Genomic DNA, 25,791 nt, shown 5'->3' on the forward strand with positions numbered 1-25,791 from the left:
GCAACATAAGACCAGAGATCGGAATATCTACTGACAACCTTTAAACAATAGCTTGAAGATGTCCTCTCATTCAGCCACAAGAGCACCAGTGAGGTGTTGGATGGGGTTGAGGTCAGGACCTGCCTTCCACAGATTGTTGATGAAACACAATGCTACGTAAAATATCATTGGGTCTTTCAGTATGTTGCACTTCCCGACTTCGTGCCACCTCGATTCCTCGCTTCTCCGGCTGGTGACCTGGAAATCGATCTCAGCGCTCCATCGATTTCCAGGACATCCCAATTCCTAAAATGCATCTCGAGGATCGAGGAGACTTGCGTGTAGCTGGCGAGGAGCTATGAGTGAGGAAACGCCGGTGTATCCTTTGCGGAAGTTTTCGACATTCGTAAACAAATAAAAGGCGTGACTTGGCAAATACATTTATTCACTTTCTTGCAGAGAGTTAGATGAGAAGATTGATACCAACCTCATGGTTGTACGGTAAATACAAATTTGCAGCTAACAGCTGGTTAGCCTAGTTTAGCCTGGCTCTATCGGCGCCTCCATAGCTTACCAATCAATAGATCCACACAAAAACCAAAGCTATGCTAACATCCCATCTGTGGCTTCATATTTACTGTACATCCAGACTAAGACCAAGCTGCTTGTCTATCAAGTAGTAGTTCTGTCCTCACTCCTCTTTGGTCCTGAATGCTGGACTAGCAGACACGTCAAAGCCCTGGAACAATATCACCAACGATGCCTGCATAAGATCCTAATGACCAACTGGGAAGAGAGGCGAACAAACATCAGCATCCTGGAGGAAGTCAAACTACCAAATATCTCCACAACTACCACTCGTCACCAGCTGCGATGGACTGGTCATATAATCCGTATTCCAAACTCCTGTCTCCCGAAACAGGCCCTCTATGGTGAACTTAGGGAGGGGGAAGTGCACCCAAGGATAACTTCATATCCCACCTGAGGAAATGCCACGTTCACCTCAACAACTGGGAAGAGATGGCCTGTGACAGGAACCTTTGGAGAAGGATGACGTTTGAAGGGAAAAGGACCTCCGCCTTGCCATGAAAACAAAAGGGCAACGCAGAAAGGAGAGACCCACCAGCAAACTGCTCCTCCACCTACGAATACTACGACTGCCCACACAGCAATAGACCATGATTGGATCCAGGATTGACCTTTGCAGCCACCTGAAGACCCACAAATAATCCATTTCACCAACAGGAAGACAATCATACTCGACTGTGAGTGATCGTCGATGACAGACACGAGAGTGGTATAGATCTTTGTATCTAAGGGTACCAGTGTACATATAATATAGCTTCAATGAAGAGTTGAACAAGCTGATACAGAACAAAACCTACGTGTTACTGTGTTGAAAGAAGAAACCTTAAAGCCTCAGAAACGGGGTGTTAGGGGGTTAATGTTTGAAAAACTGACATTTGAGTTGTTAACTTAACATTTATAGCCTAAAACTCTTCTGACGTCACCATATGAACGAAGAAGTGTGTCCCTATTATGCTACAACCAAGGCTGCTGTTCTTCGGTCCTACAAATCTGAGATTTCGGAGCTGCTCAGTTTTAAAGTATCTCCTTCTAGGCTGTAATGGCTCTGGTGCCAGGAGCAGTGGAAGGTGACGGGGGCCCGCCTCGGGTTGTCACGGCGGCCATAAATCTGAGTGGGCTGACACAGGACTGACATAAAAGAGATTGGTGCGATGTCAGTGTACAGCCTGGGAAAACTAAAGGCAATGATTTCTTTACAGTGCCGCGGTGAGGAAACACCTATTTCTGTGTCGCTCTGTTTCGGCCGAGTGATGGTGACGGAGGCAGCGATGATGCATGTTGTCTCAAAGTGCTTATAGCATGGATGATGGGGATGAAGATGACTGGAGGAGGAGGGAGTGGAAGACGATTAACAGGAAGAAATAATGATGACGAAGATAATGATGATGATACTGCAGAGTTTGCAGAAGATTAAAGAGAGCCGAAGTCCTCACGTCAGTCTAATGCATTTCTTTCATCATTCTTTTCAGTTCATTAAGCACATTGCTGAGGTTTACTTTGCATATTCTAAAAGAAATTGGGATCGTCCACAGGCGCTATTAGAAATCGAAACCTTTTAATGTATGCCGTTTTTAAAATTTAAACTGGGGCTCCCATGAAAAACCTATAAGCACAGCAGTGTGGTTCATTTTTATAATTAGTTTTTAGCTGTTTAAAAACTTTTACAGGATCTGTACTTTCTGTCCTGCTGTTTTTACAGACATGTCTGAATTAGCCCCTCAGTAGCCCAGAAATGTCATGGGAACAAGTCTATAGGACATTTGTGCTGCATTCACGTGCTGTCAGAATAATCAGAATTAGTCCCAATCATATTTCATGGCTCAACTGATCCCTCTCATTTGCAACGCAAATACTGGAAACTGCTATCAACGTGTTGTTTAAACGCTTTGAGCAATAAAATAAACAAATCTTCTATATAGCATCTCTGTTCTCTCCACACTATGACTTAGAGCTCATGGACACACCGAAGTTGGACCAACGACCATCCGAGGAGCATGTGAATGCACCATTAACCTGCCGTACTGTCCGTCTTGGTTTGAGTCTTATTTCACTGGTCCTCGCTCTTTCTCTTAGTGCCGTTGCTGCCGTGCGTATCACGTTGTAAGTAAGTGGGCTAATCCCAATACAACGTTACAAAAGATGTGATTTGACTGCATCATTTTGTGTCATTGTTCCTGGGCAAGTAGCAGATGTGCCAGTCCAAGAGAACATGTTCAAGACGTAACCCTGAGAAGTAACACAGTGGCCTTAGTTTTCGTATGTTCACACTGAAAGCTGACTTTTTCAAGAGAAAGGGGTTTTGGGGATGAGAAAAAACCAATGAAATAAAGATGATACACAAGCATCTTGTTATCCACGTTGACTAAGGTAACCTGGAACCCCACAAAATAATATAATAAAGTTAGCTGATAACATGCCCCTTTGCCTTTGGGATGAAATAATATTAAGTTACTAATGCAGATAGTAAACCAGTCAGCTGGACACGTCCGGCCTATATCAGAGCAGATGAAATCACAGTTGAATACATTTTATACACTTTTTCTCTTGTGCTAGTTTTGGAAACGTAATTTAAAAAAAAAAAGCTACTACCCTCCAAAGTATCTCTCTTTCTACGGCCCCATGCAGATGTCAACATGTGGACAAATCAAAAGCTTGACAGATGTGGCATGCCTAGTTACGATTGCTAAGGTGTGATTGGACAACCACTGTCCAGTGGCGGGGTTCAGCCAAACAGCCTATCTCTTTATACTGAACAATGTCCATGATAAATACTTTTTCTCTGTAATTAATATGCCCTCTAAATTGACGGTTGGTAATAAAAGCCTCAGAGTTAAACTGGCTCATAATGGGAATGCAGCTGACCCGAGCTTGACTCTCAACGCAGGCTTTTAACAAACCTCTCTGGCTCTCTGTAGCCCAGGGATCTTTTTTTACTCTCTCGTATTGATCTTGGCTTTGTGGCTGCGTCAGCTGATGAGCAGCAGGAATCTATCCGTGCTGTGTTACGTGTCCTGTGGAGATTCATTGAGGCGTGCCTCCTATTGCTCAGCGCAATCTCGGCCTTTTCTTAATAGCCTGCAGAGCTCCTCAGCCAGGTCTTCATTAACGTGTCCTTTTCACTACGGTTGTCGTGGACATGTGTGCGTGAGCATCTGTGTGACAGGTTGTATACATTTGATGAACACAAATATGACCCCTCATATATCCCTCTGATAATTGCTAAAATTAGCAAGAAAAGATATGAAAATGACATCCAGGTTTGATATCCACTCCGGAATTTATTAAATGTTTTTCTAACCTTCTCACCTCCTTAGTTGGTCGAATTAAGATGAATGTAAATGTATCACAATATTTATATTATAATATATATAGATTTGTGTTGTGGCACTGTTTATTAAAGTTAACTCCACCGTAAAACAGAATTGCTGTTGTTACGTACACTTATTCTGAGCCACTCCTCTGCAGACAGATGTCATCTAAACTGGAGGTTCAAAATGTGAGCACGTATAAAAGCCTTTACACTTGAATTAGTTTGATATCTTAGATCTAGAACAGAATACCAATCGACCTCGAACTGTGCTTCACGATTCAGAAAGCTGTTAAAATGTATCCTAAAACACATTTGGGCTTGCTCAAAGAGGTCGTACACAGGACTTGCTATTTGTCGGACTCTCTGAGGGACTTTCCAAAGATAAGACGAGGACAAAATGAAACTTTCATGTGCATCCACAGTAGATGTTTAAGCCAATTGGCTCAGTGCTATTACTTCAAAATGCCAATTGGGGCAGTGTTGAAGCTTGGAGTAATATTAGGTTTTATTTTATTTGTTGTATTTTTAAAATGCTTCTGTTACACAAACATCCAACATACATTTCTTCAGTAATTTGAGGACTTTAGTTACCTTGTGTTTCGCCTCTCAGGCTACAAAGAGGTTACTGCTTGACCCAATGATTGGTAGATTTCTGTGACTGCAGGCGAGACATATGTACTTTTTTTGACTTAGAGAAAAGATTTTATGAAGGAGATAAAGTATCTCCAAAGATGATTTTAAATGGCATTCATGTGTTAATACCGCAGTTTAGATAGCATTTCTAACCTTTAACCTGTTTAATATGTATTTGCTATATAAATATAAATGCAGGATACATAAATCAGATATTATAAGGTTTTTTTCTTTTTTTTAAAAAACCCAATCTACGCCTTAGAACATATCATAAAGAAAGTCTTGATGTGCATCAGCCACATGCATGACTCATCTGAGGCTTTTCCTGCTGGAATTTGCAGTGTTTTTGGAGGGTGTGCTACTTATATTTTGGTATGATGATGTGTATAATGGGATTGCATTGTAATATCCGGGGGCCGGTCCAGAGTGGAGTGGGAGTGTCTGTGCGCTTGCTCTCCCTTTCTAACAGGAAAACGCCGGAGGAGACCCACAGTGCCACACAGCCGCGCACTGCAGAGGAGAGAGAGAGCGGGACACACACACCACCGGGGGAATATGTCACGCACCGAGGGACGCTTCAACCACCGGCGCAACGCGGCCCATGCTTATCCACTGCCTCTGCTTTAGTTCAGCAGACACATATCGCCCCGTTCACCACTTATGCTCTGCTGAAATCTTCCCTGCCGCCGCCGCTGCTGCCGCTGCTGCTGCTGTTGCCGCTGCCGCTTCTGGTCCATTCCCGTCCCCTCCTCCTCCTCACTCTGTCCCCCCTCCTCCTCGCGCTCGTCACCGTCCCGTCGCCAGGATGGACAAGTCGCTCTGCAGTCCGCATCCCGTGGCCAACACAACCAACTCTTCCCCGTCGGACCGCGGGAGCTCGTCATCGACGAGGAAGCCCGGGAGGAGCGGGTCGCACAGCCCCGGCTCCGGCTCCCTGGGCGGCACGGCCGGAGGAGGAGGCAGCCGGGGAGCTGTGCTGGGGAACAGCATGAATTTGCAGCAGCCGCGCAAGAGGCAGCTGGAAGGAGTGCTGAGCAAATACACCAACCTGATCCAGGGCTGGCAGAACAGGTAAGCACGCGGATGGAGTTTGATGGGAAGAGGAAGAGGAGAAGAAGCGGGGGGCTTCGGACACGATTCACTTTCGGTTCAGGCGTCCGATAGCTCGGTGTTGATATTTGCCCCTGTCCACGTTGCACTTTTACCAACGCGTCACTGTGAGGGGGTGGGGGGAGGAGGAGGAGGGGTCAGAGGGTTTAAAAGCAAACCCTGCACACATGTCGTGTAGGCCTGCTAATGGACTACTCTACTGGTCCTTATTAGGTTAACAAACACTAATACAAATCAGATAATGTCGTTAACAGAGGGACTCATTTATAACTCAACAGTCCAGTTAAATCCTGGCGTTTGCTGACATCATATAACAGGTGTGTGTTGACTAAACTCTACAGTCATTATTTTAAGGCTAGACTTAAGCGGTGTGGTTTCAGGTCTGAAATGGCAACTATTTTGGTGATTGGTTTGGTTATTTGGTTATCAATCATGGTAAAAGGGACAGAAATTAACTGTTTTTGACTTCTCAAATGTGAATATCTGTTTTTTTTCTCAGTACTCTTTGGGTTTTGAACTGTTGGTCAGACAGAACAAGGAGGAGGCGTCCAACTTGGGTTTAGGAGATGATGAACCAATACATTTAGTAAATTATCAACTGATTGATTGACAATGAAAATAATTGTTAGTTGCAGCCTTATAGCTCTAGTTGTGATGCCTTTTTCTAACGTTAGGGTGCCACATTAGACGCAGCTAATGATTTAACAAAAAAATAAGTTATTTACTTCATTAATTGTTTGGTCTATTACACGTCAGCAAACAGCGACATATGCCCATCACAAGACGCGGATGACATATTCTAATTAAATAACCTGAAGATATTTAGTTTAATCTTCACATTTGGGAAGTTGGGACCAGACAATACTCAACATTATTGCTTGAAAAATGATTGATTTTTTGCCGATCGACTAAAAGACTATTTGACTAGAGCTCGACCGATAAATCGTCCGGGTTAATGTTTTGGTCCGATATTGGCTCATAGCAGACATGCTGGTATCGGCATATGCATCGGAAGAAACTGCTGCTAGTTTAGAAACTGTTTAGAAACTGTAATTAATCCCCTTTGTAGAATGTACAAATAATGTAGGCAACAAATGAATGTTTTCATTGTTGATTCATCTGCCAATAGTCCAAAACCCAAAGATATTCATCTTACCATCACATATGACACAGAAAAGTATCAAATCTTCTGTTAAGAGAAGCTAGCTTTTTCAATCAGTCGATAGTTGATTATATTTCTACTCTACTGCACTAATCGCATAGTTAGCCTATCATTGCAGCTGTAAAAAAAAGACGCTCACAACAAGTTCAAGTATCTCGTGAGACAAAGAAAAGCAGCAATCCTCACATAATGGACTATAAATCCTGATCAAATGTTGTCGGTGATATTACCTCATTGCTTCATTTTAATGCTTTAAACTGTTTTATGATATTCTTCTGCTCGTAAAGTGCTGCAGCCTCTCACAATGAAGTGCAGAATATCTCAGCAACAACCGTGGAGATCACAGCGGTGGGTTATTGGGCGAATGTTCTTCATGCGGGTTCACTCCCTGCCCTGTCCGGTTCACTCAACTCAGAGCGTCTTCATGAGTAGCTATGAGCGAAGCCTTTCATTTGAAACTATTACCAAAGCCTACACTTGTTGCTGTTGTGAGCCATGTCTGAAACCTTTGGTTGTGGTTTGAGTGTTTTCTTCTTTTTTTTTTGTGGCATAGAAATACTTTTCTAGCTAATTTCCTGTAAGCTGCTGAACTAGTGTACACACAGTGAACTTGAATAATGCAGGATTTCTCTTCTGCAGCTGTAGTGTGATGAAATTGCTTCTTCTTTTTTTTCACATCGATGTGCACACAAAAATAACCGTCCCATTGTCGCCTTGGCGCTGCTGCAGAGCAGGAGAAGGCTGAGACTGTAGTGTGTACAATCTGGGCTGGAAGCCAGTGTGTATATGCGAGAGAGGGGTGAGGTAGGGAGGGGGAGAGAAAGAATGGCTGCTCCTAGCTCTCCCATTTAAACTGACAGGCACGTGATGCACTGAACTGCATCTTGATCTGCACCCACGGGAGTAATACCTGGGTATGAGATTCAGCACACGCACGTGTTCATCTCAGAGAGGTCTTATTGAGCTAAAGAAATCTCAATTGTGTTTGACATTCATGTGGGATTTGCGACCTGTCAAGTCTGCTGACTCAAACACCTGAACTCAGGTATGCAAACAAATGTCACAGTATACAATACGCGCAGGTTGTTACGAGCAGAATGTCAGCTGGGTTTTTATGGGGAAGGTTGATTTAAAAGAATGGCTTTTGTTCTTGGTGGCGGTGGCACTTTTCAATTTCAAAGTGACAGAAGGTGACGGTCTGCGCCAAACGTGGAGACGCAGAGAGCGATCGCCGACGAAAACTTTCCTGAAAATGGAGCCTTTTTTTGCAGGGAGACTAAAAGTTAATGATCATATTTTGCTTCACGCCGGTTGTTCCAAACGCCACGTTTGTGAACAATCAAAGCGTAATGAATAGTCTGTACCTGAAATGTACCCTATATATGTGGACTAAGATGGTGCCTGGAGTTGTTTTGTAATTATGTTTGTACATATCATGTTGTATGAGGCCAGTATGCTACTTACACATCCAGAAAAGCATAGAAAAAACACTTATGTATTCAAAAAATTGGGTCTTGTTACCATTAAGGTAGTTTTTTAAAACTATATGTTGCTCAACAGCTAGAAATATACTGTAAGTGAAACTGCACTTTAGGTCATCAGTCATTTTTCTGCAACATGGTTTCAACCATCTTTCAGACTATTTAACAAGCGACAAGTTGCAAAGTAAAGCACCGCTTTGCTTCACATTCACAACAGGAACTTGAAGTATTTCAGATATTGCTTTCCTCCTTTTGTTTTACGATAATCGGTGTGAGAATTACAGGCCCAATCCATCATTTTAACTGTAGAAATACTTTCACATTTTAATTTTTGTGTTTCCTAGCTGAACAAAATGAAAGTAATGGCTTGTGTTTACAAATGAAATTGATGTAAACAAACCAGAACATGTTAATAATCCTAACTATAAATTGTCTTATCCATTGCTCAGTTTAGTGGTGAAAGTAGGTTTCAATCTTCCTTCAATTTAATCTTTAGCTCTTTTGTTTACATTTATTCAGATTACTACAGTATATCACTACAGTTCAGTTTTCCATTAGACCCTGTGCTCATGAGTGCTTTTTCTGACACATTGGATGGCTTTATTAAGATATATTAGGTTGTTTACTAGAGGTGGCCACAAAAAAATGTGAACTGGAAGTAAGAGAGAAGCTTGTTCAAAAGTTCATTGAGTTCAAAATGTAATATCAGGCTTTTTAAACCCATTAGAGGAGGAAGAGAAGAAACTTTGCTCAGGTTGCGTTTAGTTGTATCTTTTAAGTGCCTACAGCATTTTTATTTATATATATATACAAACATTTGAAGGAGGAGAGGCGGGGCTCTGGTAGTGTAGGAGTAATTACAGTCGTCAGTCACGAGCCAACACATTGCGAGTGTTTGGCAGGTGGTGTCGTGGTGGGCAGCAGACCTGAGTGAAGCTAATTCTGCCACTGTGTGGGAGGCCATGTGTCAGTGTGAAGTGCTGTTATGTTGTGTTGGTGCTGTAGCCATTTTTTGTTTCATTGCAGACATATGCATACTATACTTGTGAGGACCCTCATTGACACAGTGCATTCCTTTTTTGTAGGTTTTCATAGTTTGTATATACTATTATAATATATATATATATATATATATATATATATATATATATATATATATATATATATAATAAAAATAATATACTGGCAAAGTAAATTGCGACTTGAAGTGTAGTTTAACACTTATCTTTTCTATACAAGAGGAGTAAATCGTCTCTTGTGGGACAGCAGGAAACAAACGACCAGCTAAAGTAAAAAGAAATAATGATTTAATGCAAAACTGACTAAAAAAAGTGATGATTCGATGGACCCTAACTAATACAAAATTGCATAAAGGAATACCAAAAAGAAAGAGAGAAAAAGATTGATAAATAAAGGTAAATAGTCCATGATAATTACTGTGATAATAAACAGTGATGTAGATAAAACAATAAACAAAGTTTTGTACACAGACACATTCTCTCACAATCGGAAATGTTTAAAGTGCATGCAGTGATTGGATGATATCTCTCCTGAGCTTTGGGTCTATTGTTTTAGATACAAAGATGGTTGTGTGTCGGACAAGATTCACCCTTGGAGCTTTTGTGACTGTAACATAATGCAGAGTACAATACAGGACATACAACGTGTGTGTGTGTGTGTGTGTGTGTGTGTGTTAACATTAGCTGCTCACGCTTAGCATGCAACAATTCAAGTTTGTAATATGCAGGGTGAATTGAGGTCATGCATTGAAGCCTTCATGCAGGAGATATTGCTGTGTTGTTGTTCATGTTTTTTTTCTACTTAGCCTGAGTGTTTGTGCATCGTGTGGTGATATTCCAACATGCAGATCACAGAGTACCAAACACTCAGAGCTCTGTCAGTCTACTCTTTCAAATATTTTTTTTATACAAGGCTGGATCTGAAATGATTTCTACATGTGTAGATTCTAAATGTATGTCGTTCTGAGTGGTCAGCCGGGTGGGGAGTACACGGTGAGGGATAAATCACTTCTTTGCAGATGTGCTCACTGGAAAAGGAGCACAGCTGTGCTGCTTTGATCACAGCTGTGAGTCGGGGTAATTCAGCTCTGGAAGGTGTTTCTGTGGCAGAGAAGAGGAAGAAAAACTGAGCCCGTTTTTCCACTTTTCAGTCAACATGGACGGTTTCTCTGAGCCAACTCGATCTGCTGATGAAGACCATGTGATACCAAGCTCCAGAGCAAACGACTAAGTGGGTCTTAAGTTAGGATTGCTTTGTCAACCACTGTTTCCATGGGCAGGAATTAAGTTTTTTGCGGTATTTTGATCGGAGCACGTACTTGAACCTGCATTAGTGATATTTTGGTGGTTAATGTTGAATTCTTTTATTACATTTTTTTCTTTGTAATGTCAATGAGCCATTAAGAAATGCCACTTTAGCTTTTAGCTTGATGCTCTCATCTTGTCCGGTAATGATATTTCATGATTTACTCAAGTTTTGGTTAAACAAGGATATTACAGTTTCTCATTAGAAACTAATATGGTCATACAGACCATCATCCAACGGCCGCACATTGGCCAGCAGGATGGCTGGCACCGCTCTTGATTAAGCCTAACTTTAACCCTCAATATAATTTGGCTTCATTTCTCAAGGTTGAGAAATGTGTATTTCATTGTTCTCTGTGCATGTTTGACTTTATTTGCTGCTGCAGCTTTTACGCTAACGTGGCAACATTCTAGTCAGACTTTTATTTTTCTGAAATTGAAACGGGAATGTTCTCAGATCCGACCTAGTAAGATTACCATTGGGGCTAAAAGTCACCAGGCTGCTTGTTCAGAACTTGTGAGTAACATGTTAAATTGCCATTAAATTAACTTAAAGGGGTGCAAACGGCTTTATTTAGAGAGCTGTTTCCAATAAATAAGCCAAGAAGTCCAAAACCGAGAACCCAAATTAAGGAGTGGCTGGTGAAAAGTTGAGCATTCTGTTTGTTTTGGAGCTTTTCTGCCTCCTATAAGTTAATATCATTTCACACAGCTTTACGACTCTCCCATGATAGTATGTGATGATAAAATGGCTTTACAGAACCCCTTTGGCAATACAACCCTACACATAGCTCAAAACTAACTTTTATTCATTGGTTGCACCGCTGAGCCTATAACGTGTTCATGTAGGTGCAGCCAATTAAGATGTTGGGTCATTTCTTTTGACGAAAAAACAATCAATAGTTCTCTTCATTTTGAATTACTGCTTTGTTTTAAGGTTGTGATGTTGCTCGAGGAGGAGTACAAGCATGCCTTTTATTCTCCACATTCTCATTCAAGGGTCATTGGAAGGGTCAAGAGCCAATCAGAGGCGGAGTAGAGGACGGGTCTCTGCAGAATATGGGCGGGGTAAAAAAATAACGCTACACACACCCACTCGCGTAGACAGACCTGCTAAAGGTCAGGCTCACCGGTGCGACCAATGAAAAGGTTTGTTCGCATTCTGGGGCCATGCTACTCATCTTATTACTGAACAAGTATAACTCACATTTCCTGCCAATAACAAGGGTGATTTACTGCCTTCTCCTGCTCTGACGTTCCTCTGAGTGTTTTTAAGAATGAACTGCCAAAAGAGCAGAGAAGAGATGCAAAGTCTGCTGACTAGCTATTTTCTGCATTAGGAAATGGCAGTGTTTCTGTCGGTGCGGATAAATGTGCTTGACTAAGCTCTTTTAACAGTGTTGTTATTGTTATGGTGGCGGTTTCCTTTATGATATCAGCAAAAACTAAATGGATCAGTATCAGTGAGCTCTTTGTTGTTACAGATGTTTATTCTTGAGTTGGTGAGTGATTACATTTCAAAGCTAGCGGGTATAGTTTTTGAAAAGCAACTGAAGTTAAATGTGTTTTCCACGCCTGAAAAAACATATTTTTCTGCAGATATGGATAAATACAGACATTTGATCTCCAGTGAGGGGTTTAAAATCACGATATGCATTCTAACAAGTGCAGTTAACACTGCTGCGAATGTTCCACCAGTGTGATTATCTTTTCATTTGGCCCAGTTTGCTGCAGCTTCATGCTTCCAAAGGTGAACAGTTTACTGAGGGTCAGACATTATCAGCACTGCTGTGACACGAGAGGCTGGATGTGAAGCCCAGGGTTTGTTACACAGCACCATCCATCATGTTATAGGTCTACAGCGTGGCGTAGCTGCAAAGGCAGGACTCGCCTGGAAGGGTCAACGGTAAAAGCCTCCACTCTGCTGACTGAACAGGGGATAAGGCTTCATATACAGTAACACGTGTGTGTGTGTGCGTGTGAGAAAAAGAGATGCCTGGATAAAAATTGACACAGGCGGATCGTTCCCTGGTCGGCTGTGGTCGACATAAATCACCAGCTCGCCTGATGGAAGGGGGCAACACCAGTGGGGATCAATTTTCAGAGAGCGGTATTCACTGCATCCTCTCTGGGGAACTCTAGAGGGTTCATGGGAAAAGGCCCGATGTCAAGGATGCAGTAACAGAGTTCTTTTGTTCTCTTATCTTTCACATATTTGTAGACTGAAGCCATTCGTGATGGGATTTTTAATGCTGCATAACAAATGTTAGATACTTCTAGTGCTGAAGCAATTAGTTGATTTAATCAATTACTAAATAACCTTGTGGTTATCGAGCAAAACACGTTTTACATTTTCTGGCTCCATCCTCTAAAATGTAAGGAGTTGCTGCTTTTCTCAATTAATTTAGCAGATTAATTGCAAATTAAATGTATTTGGGTCTCTTGCACACAATCCGTTTCAAGATGTCACCATGTGCTCTAGGAACTTGTTAGCAATTTCACTTTGACATTTTATAATATAGACTAAATGATAAAAAAAAAGAAAACCAGACCAACAGTCTACAGTGATGCTATAGCAGCTCTGAGGCTGTACTTTTGTGGATGTGTTAGTGTAGTCTTTACTGTCTGTGTTTAGTGTGTTAGCATGCTAACATTAGCTAATTAGTACTAAATACGAAGGACGGCTGAGGCTGATAGGAATGTCATTAGTTTGCAGGTATTTAGTCATAAACCAAAGTACCGGACAGATAAAACATTTGACCTTATGGTGGCGCTAGAGGAACAGTCGGGTTATCACCATGGATATTTGTACCACATTTCATGGCAATCCATCCAGTGGTTAAGATATAAGTCCTCATTCAGACCAGGTATCGCTGTGGCACTAAAATCCGGGTTGGCGACCTGATCTGACTGAGTGAATGCAACTGATATAAATGACATTTTTGCATGACATTCACAAAGAAACTGTTTTGACTGTGGAGTAGTCCTGTTTGGCTGATACCTGCTCCGCCTAATAAGGTCAAAAATGCTAAACATTCGCTGGTACCAGCATCTCAAATGTGAGGATTTGCAGCTTCATTGTATATTCAATGCATTTCTATTACAATTCTTGGCTGTAGTCCTAAATATGTCTAGCTAGGAATTAATTGGACCCAAACACAAGGTTATGTTTCTGGCACGATTGAGCAGCTGATCGAATATTAATCTGCAACTAGTTTTTGTTAATTATCTAAAACCCAAACATTACCATCCAGCCTCTCAATTGGGCAAATTAATTGCTTTTCTGTGTCTAATGTTTTAAAATCAGACTGATGGTTTGACAAAACAAGCAATTTCAAATCCACACTTTGGCTTTAGGAAAGTGTGATTTACATTTTTCAACCATTTTCTTACATTTTACCAAAGACATGAGAAAATGTTTCTGTAGGTAAATTGTTAATGAAAACAAGTGTGATGACATTGGTACTATAGATGAAAAGGCAGTGGCAGTGTGTGAAACTGCAGCAGGCTGACTGAAGTGACCCGGAGCTGTTCTTTGAAAATGAACACCTGTGAGATACTGGAGTCAGGAGAGGTCTTTGATCTACACCGTGGGTAGGCCTATAGGCTGAAGCAACGGCGGCGCTGCTCGGTCAAAGGCCTGATCAATACCGCCGCTTCTGTACTTGCGGATAGAAAGAGAAGAGAACATTGATTGGGAACACAAGGACTGTCTGGGGAAAAACCGAGGCGATACGCGGAGCGGAAGACGGAACAAAGACAACCGCTGTTACCTCAGGCCGCTGGACACAAACATGTAAAGGTCAGCCAAAGCCACCCGGTGCCACTCTGGCCCGTGTTGGGATGCAGAAAGAAAGGAAGAAAGGGCTAAGAGCAGCAGACAGGCTGTTTTTTCTTGAATGTCCTACACTATGGCCACAGGAAATGAAATGTCTCTGCTCCTCTCTCTCGTTTTCTGTCTCGCTTTGAATCTTCCAACCGGCGATGAGCGAGGTAGAGATTAAATTACGCAATGATTGAATGTGATTCATTAATCACAAAGGGGGAGATGTGAGGTTTCATTTGCACGCCTCGGGCTGTGGCTTCTGCTCAAGATGACCGCACTAATTGCTACCTTGAGTAATTTGAAATTGAGTTGCCGGCTTGATGTAGGTGAAAGCTAGGCCTTAATGTGCACGGAGGGGTATTTTTAATGGCTCTTGCGTGAAGAGAGCCGTGGTAAATTACATCCTGCAGCCGTTGTTGCATGGGAGGTGAGAAAATTAAGGATATTGTGTGTTTTTACAGCAGCTCTCTCTTGCCTCGTCTCACCCTCATTCATAGCCCTCTTCCCCGCTTTCTTACTCGCTCTCTCACACACACTTCTTGGGAAGCTTGCGCGACGGGAATATAAAGAAAAGTTTTACCAGTAAACAAGCCGGGATAATGAAAGCATAAAGCAAGACGATGATAACGTTCACGGTGCTTCTTCTGTTTCCCTCTTCCCCCTTCTTTCCCCCTGGCCCATTACTCTCCTAACTCTCCCGTCTTGTTTTCGTGTTTCCCTCCCATGCAGGTACTTTGTGTTGGATCCAGAGTTGGGACAGCTGCAGTACTTTGTCAGCGATCAGGGGAAGAGCCAGAAGCCCCGCGGGTCCCTGCCCCTGATCGGTGCCTCCGTAACCACGAGCGACGAGGCGCCCCACATGTTCGTTGTAAACTCGGTCAATGGAGAGCTGTACAAACTCAGAGGTATGACCTCATGCCGGCCTCAGGTTGCCCATATATGGCAAAGTACAAACAGTTGTGTGTGTGTGTGTGTGTGTGTGTGTGTGTTATGTTTGAGTGACTTGGAGTGCCGTGTGTACATACTGAGGTGTTTATGAATTGTCTTTATCTGCACAGTATTTGTGAATGCACTGAACAGCTGGTTATGGAAAGCGCTTATTAGAATTAAAGCTACAGGGTTTTACCCTTAAAGGGCCAGTGTGTAGGATGTTGCGGGATCTATCAGGTGAAATGAAATATAATATTCACTGTGAATAACTGTGTTTCCATAAGTGTATGATCACCTAAAACTAAGAATCATTGTGTTTTCGTTAGCTTAGAATGAATGGTTTATACCAAAATAGGGTTGGGTCCTCTTCAGAGTCCGCCATGTTGCACCGCCATGTTTCTACAGTAGCCCAGAACAGACAAACCAAACACTGTCTCTTGTTTAGTACCCTGGTATCGAATTAGGTATCAAGAGTTGTGAAATGTACTGGTATTGGTATCCACTACTAAATTTCTCTTATCACGGCACCCTACTGCTTGTTTCGCTGCCCGTGAGTGGACAAAAAAAATTTATAAATTCAGGTTTAAAGCTAAAGAGAAGTAGCACTGAATTTTACATGTAACTGTACTAAATACAATCATTAAGAAAAAATAATTGTGTTCTGATGTTGCCTTCAAAATCAAACTCTTTCTTTTGTGCACATAGAGTAATTTGGCATAACTTTCCAAATTTGATATCACATTTTCACATTGATGGGTAAAAACATAAAACAAAAGTGTTTTTAGTTTTATTTATTTTTTTATTTTTACTGCAAGAGTCGATCACTCACACAAATGTACTGCTTTTGTCAGTGGGACACTTGTTCATGCTGTAAACATACGGTTCATACAAACAAAAATGTCCTTTCGAGAGGCAAAACATAAATAACGTACATGGGGACTATATACAGAGAGCAGTTAGTGGCAAATCTATGATGTGTATATATAATGATTAAAAAGGCAGCCCTAACTTAAGTGTAATATCTTTTGTGAAGTACTTACTTTGTAAGTATTCAGTGTGAACTTTTATGCTAATTCCTTTATTTTTCAACACTTTTTGGTTGTTGAAAAAAACCCGCTGTATATCGAGTAGAAAGGAGACTTGTTCGGCCAAAGCATCAGATCTACTCCAAAGTGAAATATCTCTTTAATTAAGACCCGGTGCCTGGCAAAGAGCCTGTAGCTGGTCACTGTGTTGGAGGTCTTTGCCTTCACTGACCTGTATCCACTGAAGCGAGAGAAACTCTCTTTTACTGTTGCTCCACTTGAGCCGCTGGAATGTCCCCCGACACTCTCGAGGGGGAGGATATCAGAATAACTTGGCCTATATTCTCCGAATAACTCGGTGGTCCGTGTGTATTGAGCTAAGAGGAAACAATGATCCAACAGAGAAGAAGAAGTTGGGCTGAGTAGCTCACAGGCAGAGGTGCTTCCATCCCCATCGCTTCAGTAAGATTTGAGAAGGATAAAGAAAGTCATGGAGCGAGAAAAGCAATCTTTTGATGCAGCTCAGCCGAACAAACTCAAGGCCTGTTTAGAGGTTTGACCGGCGCCAAGACCCCGAACAGCGGATACCAGCTTTTTAAACATTCGTCCTTGCTATCGAATATCAGCCCTTGTACTCAAAAACATCAATTTGCTCAACCAGCAGGGTACAAAGAGGCTCAGATGTACGTTCTCAACGGTTGGTGATTAAGATTAGCCGGTACACTTCGGATCTGGTATTGGTTACCATGGGAATCCCCAAAAAAGCCCACCTTGGGGGTGGAAAGAAAATGGAACTTCAAGGTCCAGTCGGGAGTCATTTTACAGTATTTGTAAGCTGCGTATCATCTCACTGATGGTCTGTGTCTAAAGCTTTAAATGCCACCTTTATTCTCCTGTTCATGCCTTGTTTCTCAAGAGGGTTTTGAGCACATTTCCTTGAGCCTAACTGGTGTAGGAAGAGAGTGGATACACAGATGTAGCTACCTTAAAGTGACGGCGTTTCAGTGTTTCAGATTTATTTATTTGCATTTAAGTGGCTTTTTTTGTATACTAACATTATTATGGAAAGGATAATTTGAATGCATCTTTGCCAGATGATATTCATTTATATAAATGAAGGAAATAACATTGATGTATAGGCCTATCTGTTCTTTGTCGGTGTTCAATTAAGTCATTCCGGTGCCCTCTGTGCAACAATTGTTCCTAACTCTTAGTAATGTTTCATCATAAATGCCAGAATGTCTAGTCTGATCCAACGAGGGATTCACATGTGACATCTAACACAGCTGTTAAGTAGCCTGAGGGGTTTTCTGGCTCTAAACCAAAGTGTAATTAACTAAAGCTAAATAATATAAAGGAAGTATTTCACTATCGGATGTGGGGAGATTGTTGGGGCCTTGTGTTTTGCTGCTGTAAAGGTGAAGCGCAGTGGGAATTTAATCATGTCTGACTGCACAGATGGAAAATTAAGCCATTTATCATACGGTGTCTCAATGAGACAGTGGGCCAATGAATGAAAGGGTCAGTTTGTGTTCAGCGTTCCAGCTGGCTGATTAAGATGCCTGAAACAATCTCCACTGTGCATCATCATGATAAGAACAAAAAAAACTGTTCTTATGATTGAGTATTGCAAACTCCCTAAGAGCATTCCTCGCCACAAATTTGCCGAAAATATTTCTGGCATTTGCAACAGCAAACTGTTTGTTTGGTTTAACAGGATATTACATTTAACCCATCGTAAGCCTTAGGGGGAGCAACTGATGGTTCAGTGTCCCGCTAGAGGGCACTTGGACAGGAAGAGCTCGGAAAGTACCGCCAACTGTCTGATCAAAAGCTGACCCGCCAGTATCCCCCAAAAAGTTACTTTTACTCTGAATTATGAGCCACTTGATACTTTTTCCAGACTAGATTTGTACCCTAATACGATGGAAACAGACTCTTTTCATGACCTTTGTTTCACATCTATTATATTATTATAATTCATCAAATTCACATCTTTCTTGCATTTTTCTTTTTATCAAGTCAATAGCTCTGCCTTCCTCCATGGAGTTTATGTGCTTTTCCTTCTTATGGAGTAAAATATCAGTAAAGTATAAGCACACTTATTCTGCTTAATGTTAACATTCATTACCCTTTGCTTTACTGCATCGAAGATTAAAATGAACTGCTCGGCAGGTTTGTGAGGTCCGGCAGTCTCAATCACTGTTAACTGTTAACAGCTGTTAAGAGCAAATTCAGCCGAAGGTTAAACCTAAAATTACAAGAAATCTTCTCCAAGCATATAATCTAGTGTCACTGATTTAGTATAAATGATTACAGGGATGTCGTCTTGATGAGTAAAAGCTGGTTGCTCTAATTGCCGGGCCACTGTGTTAACCTCTAGTCCCCGTCAGCTTGTCCATTTTCTTGACGAATACCTTTTAAATTGCCCCCCCTCGTCTCTCAGCACTTGAATCAAATCTAACTGCTGGTCCGAGCATTAATCCTCATTATTAGTCCTCATTATCATAACCAATGACATCTTTTGCAACGCTGTAATTAGAAATGGGTATAATTAGAGGATGATGGTGCTGCTACGATCGACTGGAAAGGAGTTTTTCTCTCCGTCGTGTTTGCATATCACTCAGCCGTCTCTGGGATGGATATCGACATTTAAATAGGACGCGCAGACCAGTACGAGTGTCATTGTTAGTCCCAAACCTCATGCATTCATCACACGACTAGAGCTGTCAGCACGTCACCTCTAAGCCTCAAAACCAGTGTTGAAATTCTCATCAGTAAAACGGTATTCTCCCTGAATGGGAACAGCACGTCCTGCTCTAAGCTGAGCAGTGTGTATACCTCTTTCGTCACCATGCAAACAGGTGCATATTAGCATAGCCGCTCTGCTCTGCTCAATGCAGACGGCTAATTATCTTTAATCACAGCTAGGCTTGTGCACATCACGGAGAAAAATATCTGATTTAGTCGCTCGCTCGCTCTCCGGTGTAAGTGGCCCCTTTAGAGTGAGTGATTTCTGTGGATGGTGGCAGCAAGGAACGAGTGGGGAAGGTTGTTACTCGGCACAGGTGTTTCTGTGGGAATACTCTGTTCTCCCCGGAGAGGCGAGCAGCCCACTCCCAGTGGGAGAGTGCTTCTCCAACGCTGCACTTGTTTCTCGTTTTCTCAAGAGTTGCACTCTTCACATGAAGAGGCCTTTTGTAGGTGTTCCCATGACTGCGGCAGATGTCGGCGGTGAGAGTGATTGACAAGTGCGAATTGAATTCTCCATGCGTTGAAATAGCTTCCATCAGCGTGTCAAAAAAAAAAAAAACCTTAACAAAAGATTTTAAAGATTTATATAGCAGCGAACAACTTGCTATGCAAAGATATGAGTAATGTCTACCTGAGCAGAGGACAAAGTCGCTCTCCCGCTGTGTGTGTTGTTATCGGAGCGTCTCCTTGCTTTGTTGACGGAGCGTGTTTTTAGTGCGTGTTGGTGCATGTGAACGTCCCCCACTGGTTAGCTCACAGCCGCTGCTCTGCACTGCTCTCATACAAACCCTCCAGTTCCCCCTCCAGGTAAACACTGTTAGCTCTGTCAGCACTTTTGCGCTAGCTTGCAACTGTTAGCGCTGTTAGCAGCCGCCGGCCTGCTGTCGACATGTTGAGAGCCGTTGAGAGGCAATCGAAATGTTCCCAGTCCCGAATCTTGCACTTGTTACAAAGTTTAATTTCAGTAGCTATGTAATTCCTTTTAATGAAGCGATCCATCCACTCAGAATTTTTCTTTTGGCTATTAATGACTTTTTTATTTATAAAATGTATATTATAATAGTTTATGCCTTATTTGTAAGTGGTGTATTCCTGTTTCCCACCCTGAGTCTTTTTCATTCATGTGAGGATCCATAAAGGCTAAGGGTGTCCCGTTGCTGTTTTTCTCCTAAGTGCTGCCGCACGGATCACGGATCAACTTCGGTCCAGTTTCACTATACCCACCTTACCACTGATCACACAGTGTTAGAAAACCAAGGGCACCCTTAAACACGACTGTGCTCAGGTGTACCGATTACCCGCCGCACACCTTCCCTTTTGTAACTGAACAGAGTTTAAAAAAAACATTTAATGGCATTAAAGACATTTTTACCTAATATTCTTTTGTTACTCTTTTCTTCTGTTGGTCTTCTAGCTGGGGTTGACCTACAACCTGAACTCAATGTTATCAGACCCATCAAAGACACTGTTCTCTAATAATTAGTCAGTGAAATGGGATCAGACGGATATTATTTTCCTGTTTGACCCGGAGCGGGTCAACACAAGCAGACAATCAGCTTCTCCTTCAACTGGAAGGGCTGCGGCTCGCTGTGTTAGTCAGCAAGTCTTGGCCTTAACTGGCTCTTCGTGTTTTAGATAACTGGGTGTATTGTCTCTGTGCCAAAGGGGAAAAACCACAAGCACTCAGAGAGTGTCAAGCTGCTTCCTGTGCTGCTCGCAAATGAGGCTCTGCCGTCTCTTGAATACCGAATGTTCAATTTAGCACAGAGGAGAAAATGAAGAGGTTGAGATGTGATACTCAGCCCTCAGGACATCATTCAGGAGGTAACAGGATCACAGGGCCGGGTAGGCAGTCGGCTGGTTGAATAATCATTTGGCTACAATTGAGATCACTGACATCCATCACAGCTCAAGACGGGCTCTTACATTTAAAAACACTTGTCCATTTCACCTTAAAACCTGCTCTGTAATGATTATGCTGGTTCGGTTCCCCCATCTCTGCAATTTAAGTGCATGTAAAAGAATGGAAGAGTTGGATGAGAGTAAACACACATGTCTGTACGGTATAGCTATAGCCAGTTAGCTTAGCACAAAGGCTGGAAACGAGAGGAAACAGCTAGCTTGGCGTGATTACACTTAAAAAAAACAATGTTTTCCCCCAGCTTCCACTGTTTATGCTAAGTTAAACTAAGCGTCTGCTGGCTGTAGCTTCATACTGACAGATAGGAGAGTGGTATCAATCCAAGCCAAATAAGCATATTTAACAAAGCTATTCCAGCAATGGTTTTAATGTGCATCTGTTGTTCTTAGATCTGCATTTTGGGGCAAATGAAACCGTAAACTTGGATTATACTCACTTAGAAATCTTGAATTACACAAAAAGCAACGTTATTGCATTAAAGGGCTGTTGGCTCGAGATGCTGCCCCATTAAAAAAAAGAAAAGAAATGAAACAAACCACACTTGATACAACTACCTGCTCTTAATGCTATGTGTGTGTTTGTGTGTCTGTTTCCTATCATATTTACAAGAGGCAGCAACAGGATACAAAAAAGCGATAATTTCTCCAGACCAAGGGCTTGACCAGGAGTTAAGAAATACTGAGCTCATGAGTATCGAGCTGAAACCAAATTTTAAATATGCAACCCACTTTTAAAATCAATTAATTGGTTAATTGTCAAGCTAAAATGCCTGTTATTCTACACCTCAAGATTGGCTGCTTTATCTTTTGGCTTCAGACTGCTGCATTTGTTTCTAACTTTTAACAATGTTCTGACATTCCACAGCCTTAAAAATGAATTGATAAATAAGAAAACAGCTGTTAGAAGAATCAACAATGACAATTATAATTAGTTGCAGCCCTATGTGAGTCTCCACTCACAGATCCCATTAGGAAAGATTTTTTACTGTTTAAATTAATGTTCTGTTGATTTCATTACCCAACGTTAAAGTCTGAATTATCTTTCCAAGCCTTCTGTTCGCTACTAAGAATAGACTTCTGATGCCAGAACAGTGAATTTATAATTAATTAATTAATTCATTTTGCTGCTTAAAAATTGTCAAATTCTGAGTCTAAAATGATGATAAATACCCAGTGTTCATTTATTAAATGGATAGCTCCTGGCAGGTTCCTAAAACTCCCACATTCTTTATAAACTTAGGACCTCTGTTATTTTTAAATAATCTTGTGATAACTTGTTCAGCCAGTTGGTGTTTATCGCTCTGCTAAAACCTTGGGCAATAATTTAAAAGTTCATCCGTGGAAGTGGGAGTAACCATACGATAAATAAACTGAAGCGATGTGGAGACACTTTAAGGCACATGGCTTTCTTATAACTGCATATTGACCCGACTGTGAACTCATTAAGGGTTGATGGGTACATTCTCAATGTCTTGCGTGTGTAAAGGAAGTTAAGACTTGTAATGTTATTTATGTGTTTTTGCTCTGTGTGTCCCTGTAGCCTCCGACGCCAAGGAGCAGCAGTTTTGGATCAGTCAGCTCCAAGCGTGTGCCAGACGTCACTCTGACAGCAGTGCCAAGGTAAAAACACACACACACACACACACACACACACACACACACACACACACACACACACACACACACACACACACACACACACACACACACACACACACACACACACACACACACACACACACACACACACACACACACACACACACACACACACACACACACACACACACACACACACACACTCACAGACGCATACAGACACTTGCGGTAACAGAGTTGTCAACATGACTCTGGTCCAAGCTCTTGGCATGTGTTGTGTGCGAAGTGAGTGGAAAGCCTCGGCATTTCCCTTGAGATTCCTGTTTGTGTGTCCGTTTCTAAATGTGACAAGTTTCCCATTTCAGTAAATTCAGGTCAGGCTCATGAGTTCAACAGTTTGCCGGTCTGTGTGCAGCAGCAGGTCCTTCACCAGGTGGAAAATTTCTGTACAGTCCTGAAAAGTCCAGGCCCTCCCTCCCTCCCTTTCTTTCTCTTCTGCTTTTAGTCCACTGGCTTTTTCAGTGAGTCTAAAGGTGAAAGGTTTTTTTCCCATGCCATTTTTCAATTTAAATGGCATCATCTCCCATGAGTCTCATTTAACATTCCCTCTGGAGGTTTACATTTCTTTCCTGGCTTTCTTCCTCCTGTCGTTCTCATCATCTTGGCCTGCTAAAATTACTCGTTCACTCTATAAAGTCTTGCAGCAAGTATGTTAAGCGTGAAAATAATTCACGCTTCATTTAGTGTAAATACTTAACAAGCGAAAGATAAAAAAAAAGCGAAGGGAGCAAAAGTGAGGAGAGATGTATTTTAAATGAGGAACAGAATGTGAAAGATGTTAAAATCCAGGAGTGACACTATTGCAGAGCTCAGCTTCCGCGTGTCGTGTGTAACTTCTCTTGCTTGTCCAATTCCTGAATATTTTTAGCACTTCAATTGACAGAAGACTTAGCGATTTAGGGGAAATATCGCTCTCCTGCTGCTATATTTGAGGATGAGGCTGTCTCCAAGTGTCCCTGGTTTCACTGTTCCTCTTCGTGTCTATGTGGGCTCATTTCTGAAAGATTACTGTGTTGGGTGTAGTAGCAGCTACCTTTTATCCAGAACCAGTCTTTTTTTAATATCCTGGATTAATATTTGGACATTTTTGGGGGGGTTATAGCGTGGGCTTCGAGGGATTAGTCGGTGTGTGTGTGTGTGTGTGTGTGTGTGTGTGTGTGTGTATCTCTGGTTGGGTGGATCACCATTGGCCGGATCCAGTGGAGAATGCGGAAATAATCCAAACTTTATCATTTCTTTGGCAAACTTTTGCTATTAAAGGTGATTTTCCTCATGGAAGCTGTGTTTTTTTTGTCTGTCTTTGCTGCAGCTGTGTTTAAATGATCACGCTGATGTTTGATCACTTGCAATATGTTTGAGTTTCTTACTTTGGCCGTTTCCAATGTTTTGAGATTTAGCTTTCAAGTAACTGGCATCGTGAAAAATAAGTACAATCTAATACACTCAGTACAACTGACCTGCAAATATATCCTGGCGAGTGAAGTTCATAGAGTTTTGTTTTCATTGACAGTGTCTCAGAGGTGTTTAGTCAGTTTTAAGGCTGTACACAATACGTTTTTTTACTGGATTGCATTGAATCAAAAGGTGTTTCTACTGTTCTATCCAACCCCATTCACACACACCATATAATCAAGATGACATTCTGCAAAGATGAGGAAAGTGTTTATGTCAAGCCATGATATTTGCTAATAAACTTCTTTAAAGCTGATGATTCTGGCTAAAAGCATAGTGTCAATGACTGCCTACTGTGCTAAATAGTCATTATATTTGTTCACTTGTCAGATGAAACTCCTATTGTACAGGAAAGCTGTCCTGGACTGAAGGCATTGTCCTGTTGAGTTTACTGTTTACAGCCTGTTTGATACAGAAAAATTGTAATGGTCACGTATACGTATTAAAATAATGGTTATCTTGCATGCATCTGTGAGATGATGATAAAAAAACAAACAAACAGTAAAAAGGGGGAAAGCTTCTGACTCTTCAATAAGGTGTTTTTTGCATGAGGTTCTGGTCATAATGTGTCCTGTACTGTACTTGGTGCTTTACATAGAGACACATGCTTTTGTTATGTTTCTTCATTCATTTATTCACCATGTGTGTGTGTGTGTGTGTGTGTGTGTGTGTGTGTGTGTGTGTGTGTGTGTGTGTGTGTGTGTGTGTGTGTGTGTGTGTGTGTGTGTGTGTGTGTGTGTGTGTGTGTGTGTGTGTGTGTGTGGGTTCAGGTGAGGAAACTAAAGGGCTCCGATGAACACCTGAGTGTGGAACGAGCAGGAGGAGGCCACGAGGGGCTGGTGAGTCAAACACACACATCCCTGAGCACCTGAGATGCACTTTACTTCCTGTTTCACAAACACAGTTTCACCATCAAACATTTGAAAGGCCATGAAGAAAATAAATTTGTCCTGTAGTGTACATTCTCTTTGTGGAAAAAAAAAACGCCCTTTCATGTGTCTTTTCAAACAATCTAATACGGCAGCCTCGTTATGCTGCCTCATCGCCGGCTCGCTCATTCAACACGTAGCTCTTCACCACTTGAGACCGCTGCACAGCTGGAGTGAAGGGAAAGTCCAATTACTCTGCTCAGCCGTGATGAGGAGAGCAGTCAAAAAATGAGAGAACAAGATTGGATAAGTAAGAAAAAAGTGGAGGGAGACGGTCTGTCTCCCTTTTTTCCTTCCGTCCTGCAGAGCTGAACGGGTGTTTTTGTTCCTGTTCGTTGGCTGAGGGGCATTGCCACGACAGCAGCTGTTATTACTGTTCCCACTGCTTTGGTCTAATCCTTCCCCGAGCTGCGCTGTCTGCCTCTCAGATCGTTGTCGCAGCTACTCCTTGGCAATGCGGCAGCGGAGGCTCGGCTACATCTCTGATAACAGAAGAGGTGTAGCAGGATTTATTTGTTCCAAAAAAGGGGCAGGGGTTCAATGTTCTCGTCTTTATTAGAAACCGAATAAAAAGAAATATGTGCCGTCATATTTTATACTGTTGATCCATACAGATGCATTGAATCCATTTGTCAGATTTGTCTTCGGGAGGCTTTTCTGTTGAAGTTGATGAGGTAGAAGAACATATGAGGGAGAGTATGTTGGGATG

General features: G+C 41.9%; 1 protein-coding gene across 1 annotated transcript in view; it reads left to right on the plus strand.

The window, feature by feature from the left end:
* Window positions 1-5,315: 5,315 nt before the first annotated feature.
* osbpl10a (oxysterol binding protein-like 10a) overlaps window positions 5,316-25,791 on the plus strand; it is a gene marked incomplete at its 5' end in the record, with an annotated part of 59,798 nt that continues 39,322 nt past the window's right edge. The window contains 4 exons of the mRNA XM_079176377.1: window positions 5,316-5,581; window positions 15,143-15,318; window positions 22,583-22,662; window positions 24,924-24,992. Of these exons, the coding sequence (XP_079032503.1) occupies window positions 5,316-5,581; window positions 15,143-15,318; window positions 22,583-22,662; window positions 24,924-24,992 (591 nt within the window). The remainder of the gene's footprint in view (window positions 5,582-15,142; window positions 15,319-22,582; window positions 22,663-24,923; window positions 24,993-25,791) is intronic.

Source organism: Pholis gunnellus, assembly GCF_910591455.1.
Source record: "Pholis gunnellus genome assembly, chromosome: 16".
Taxonomy (NCBI): domain Eukaryota; kingdom Metazoa; phylum Chordata; class Actinopteri; order Perciformes; family Pholidae; genus Pholis; species Pholis gunnellus.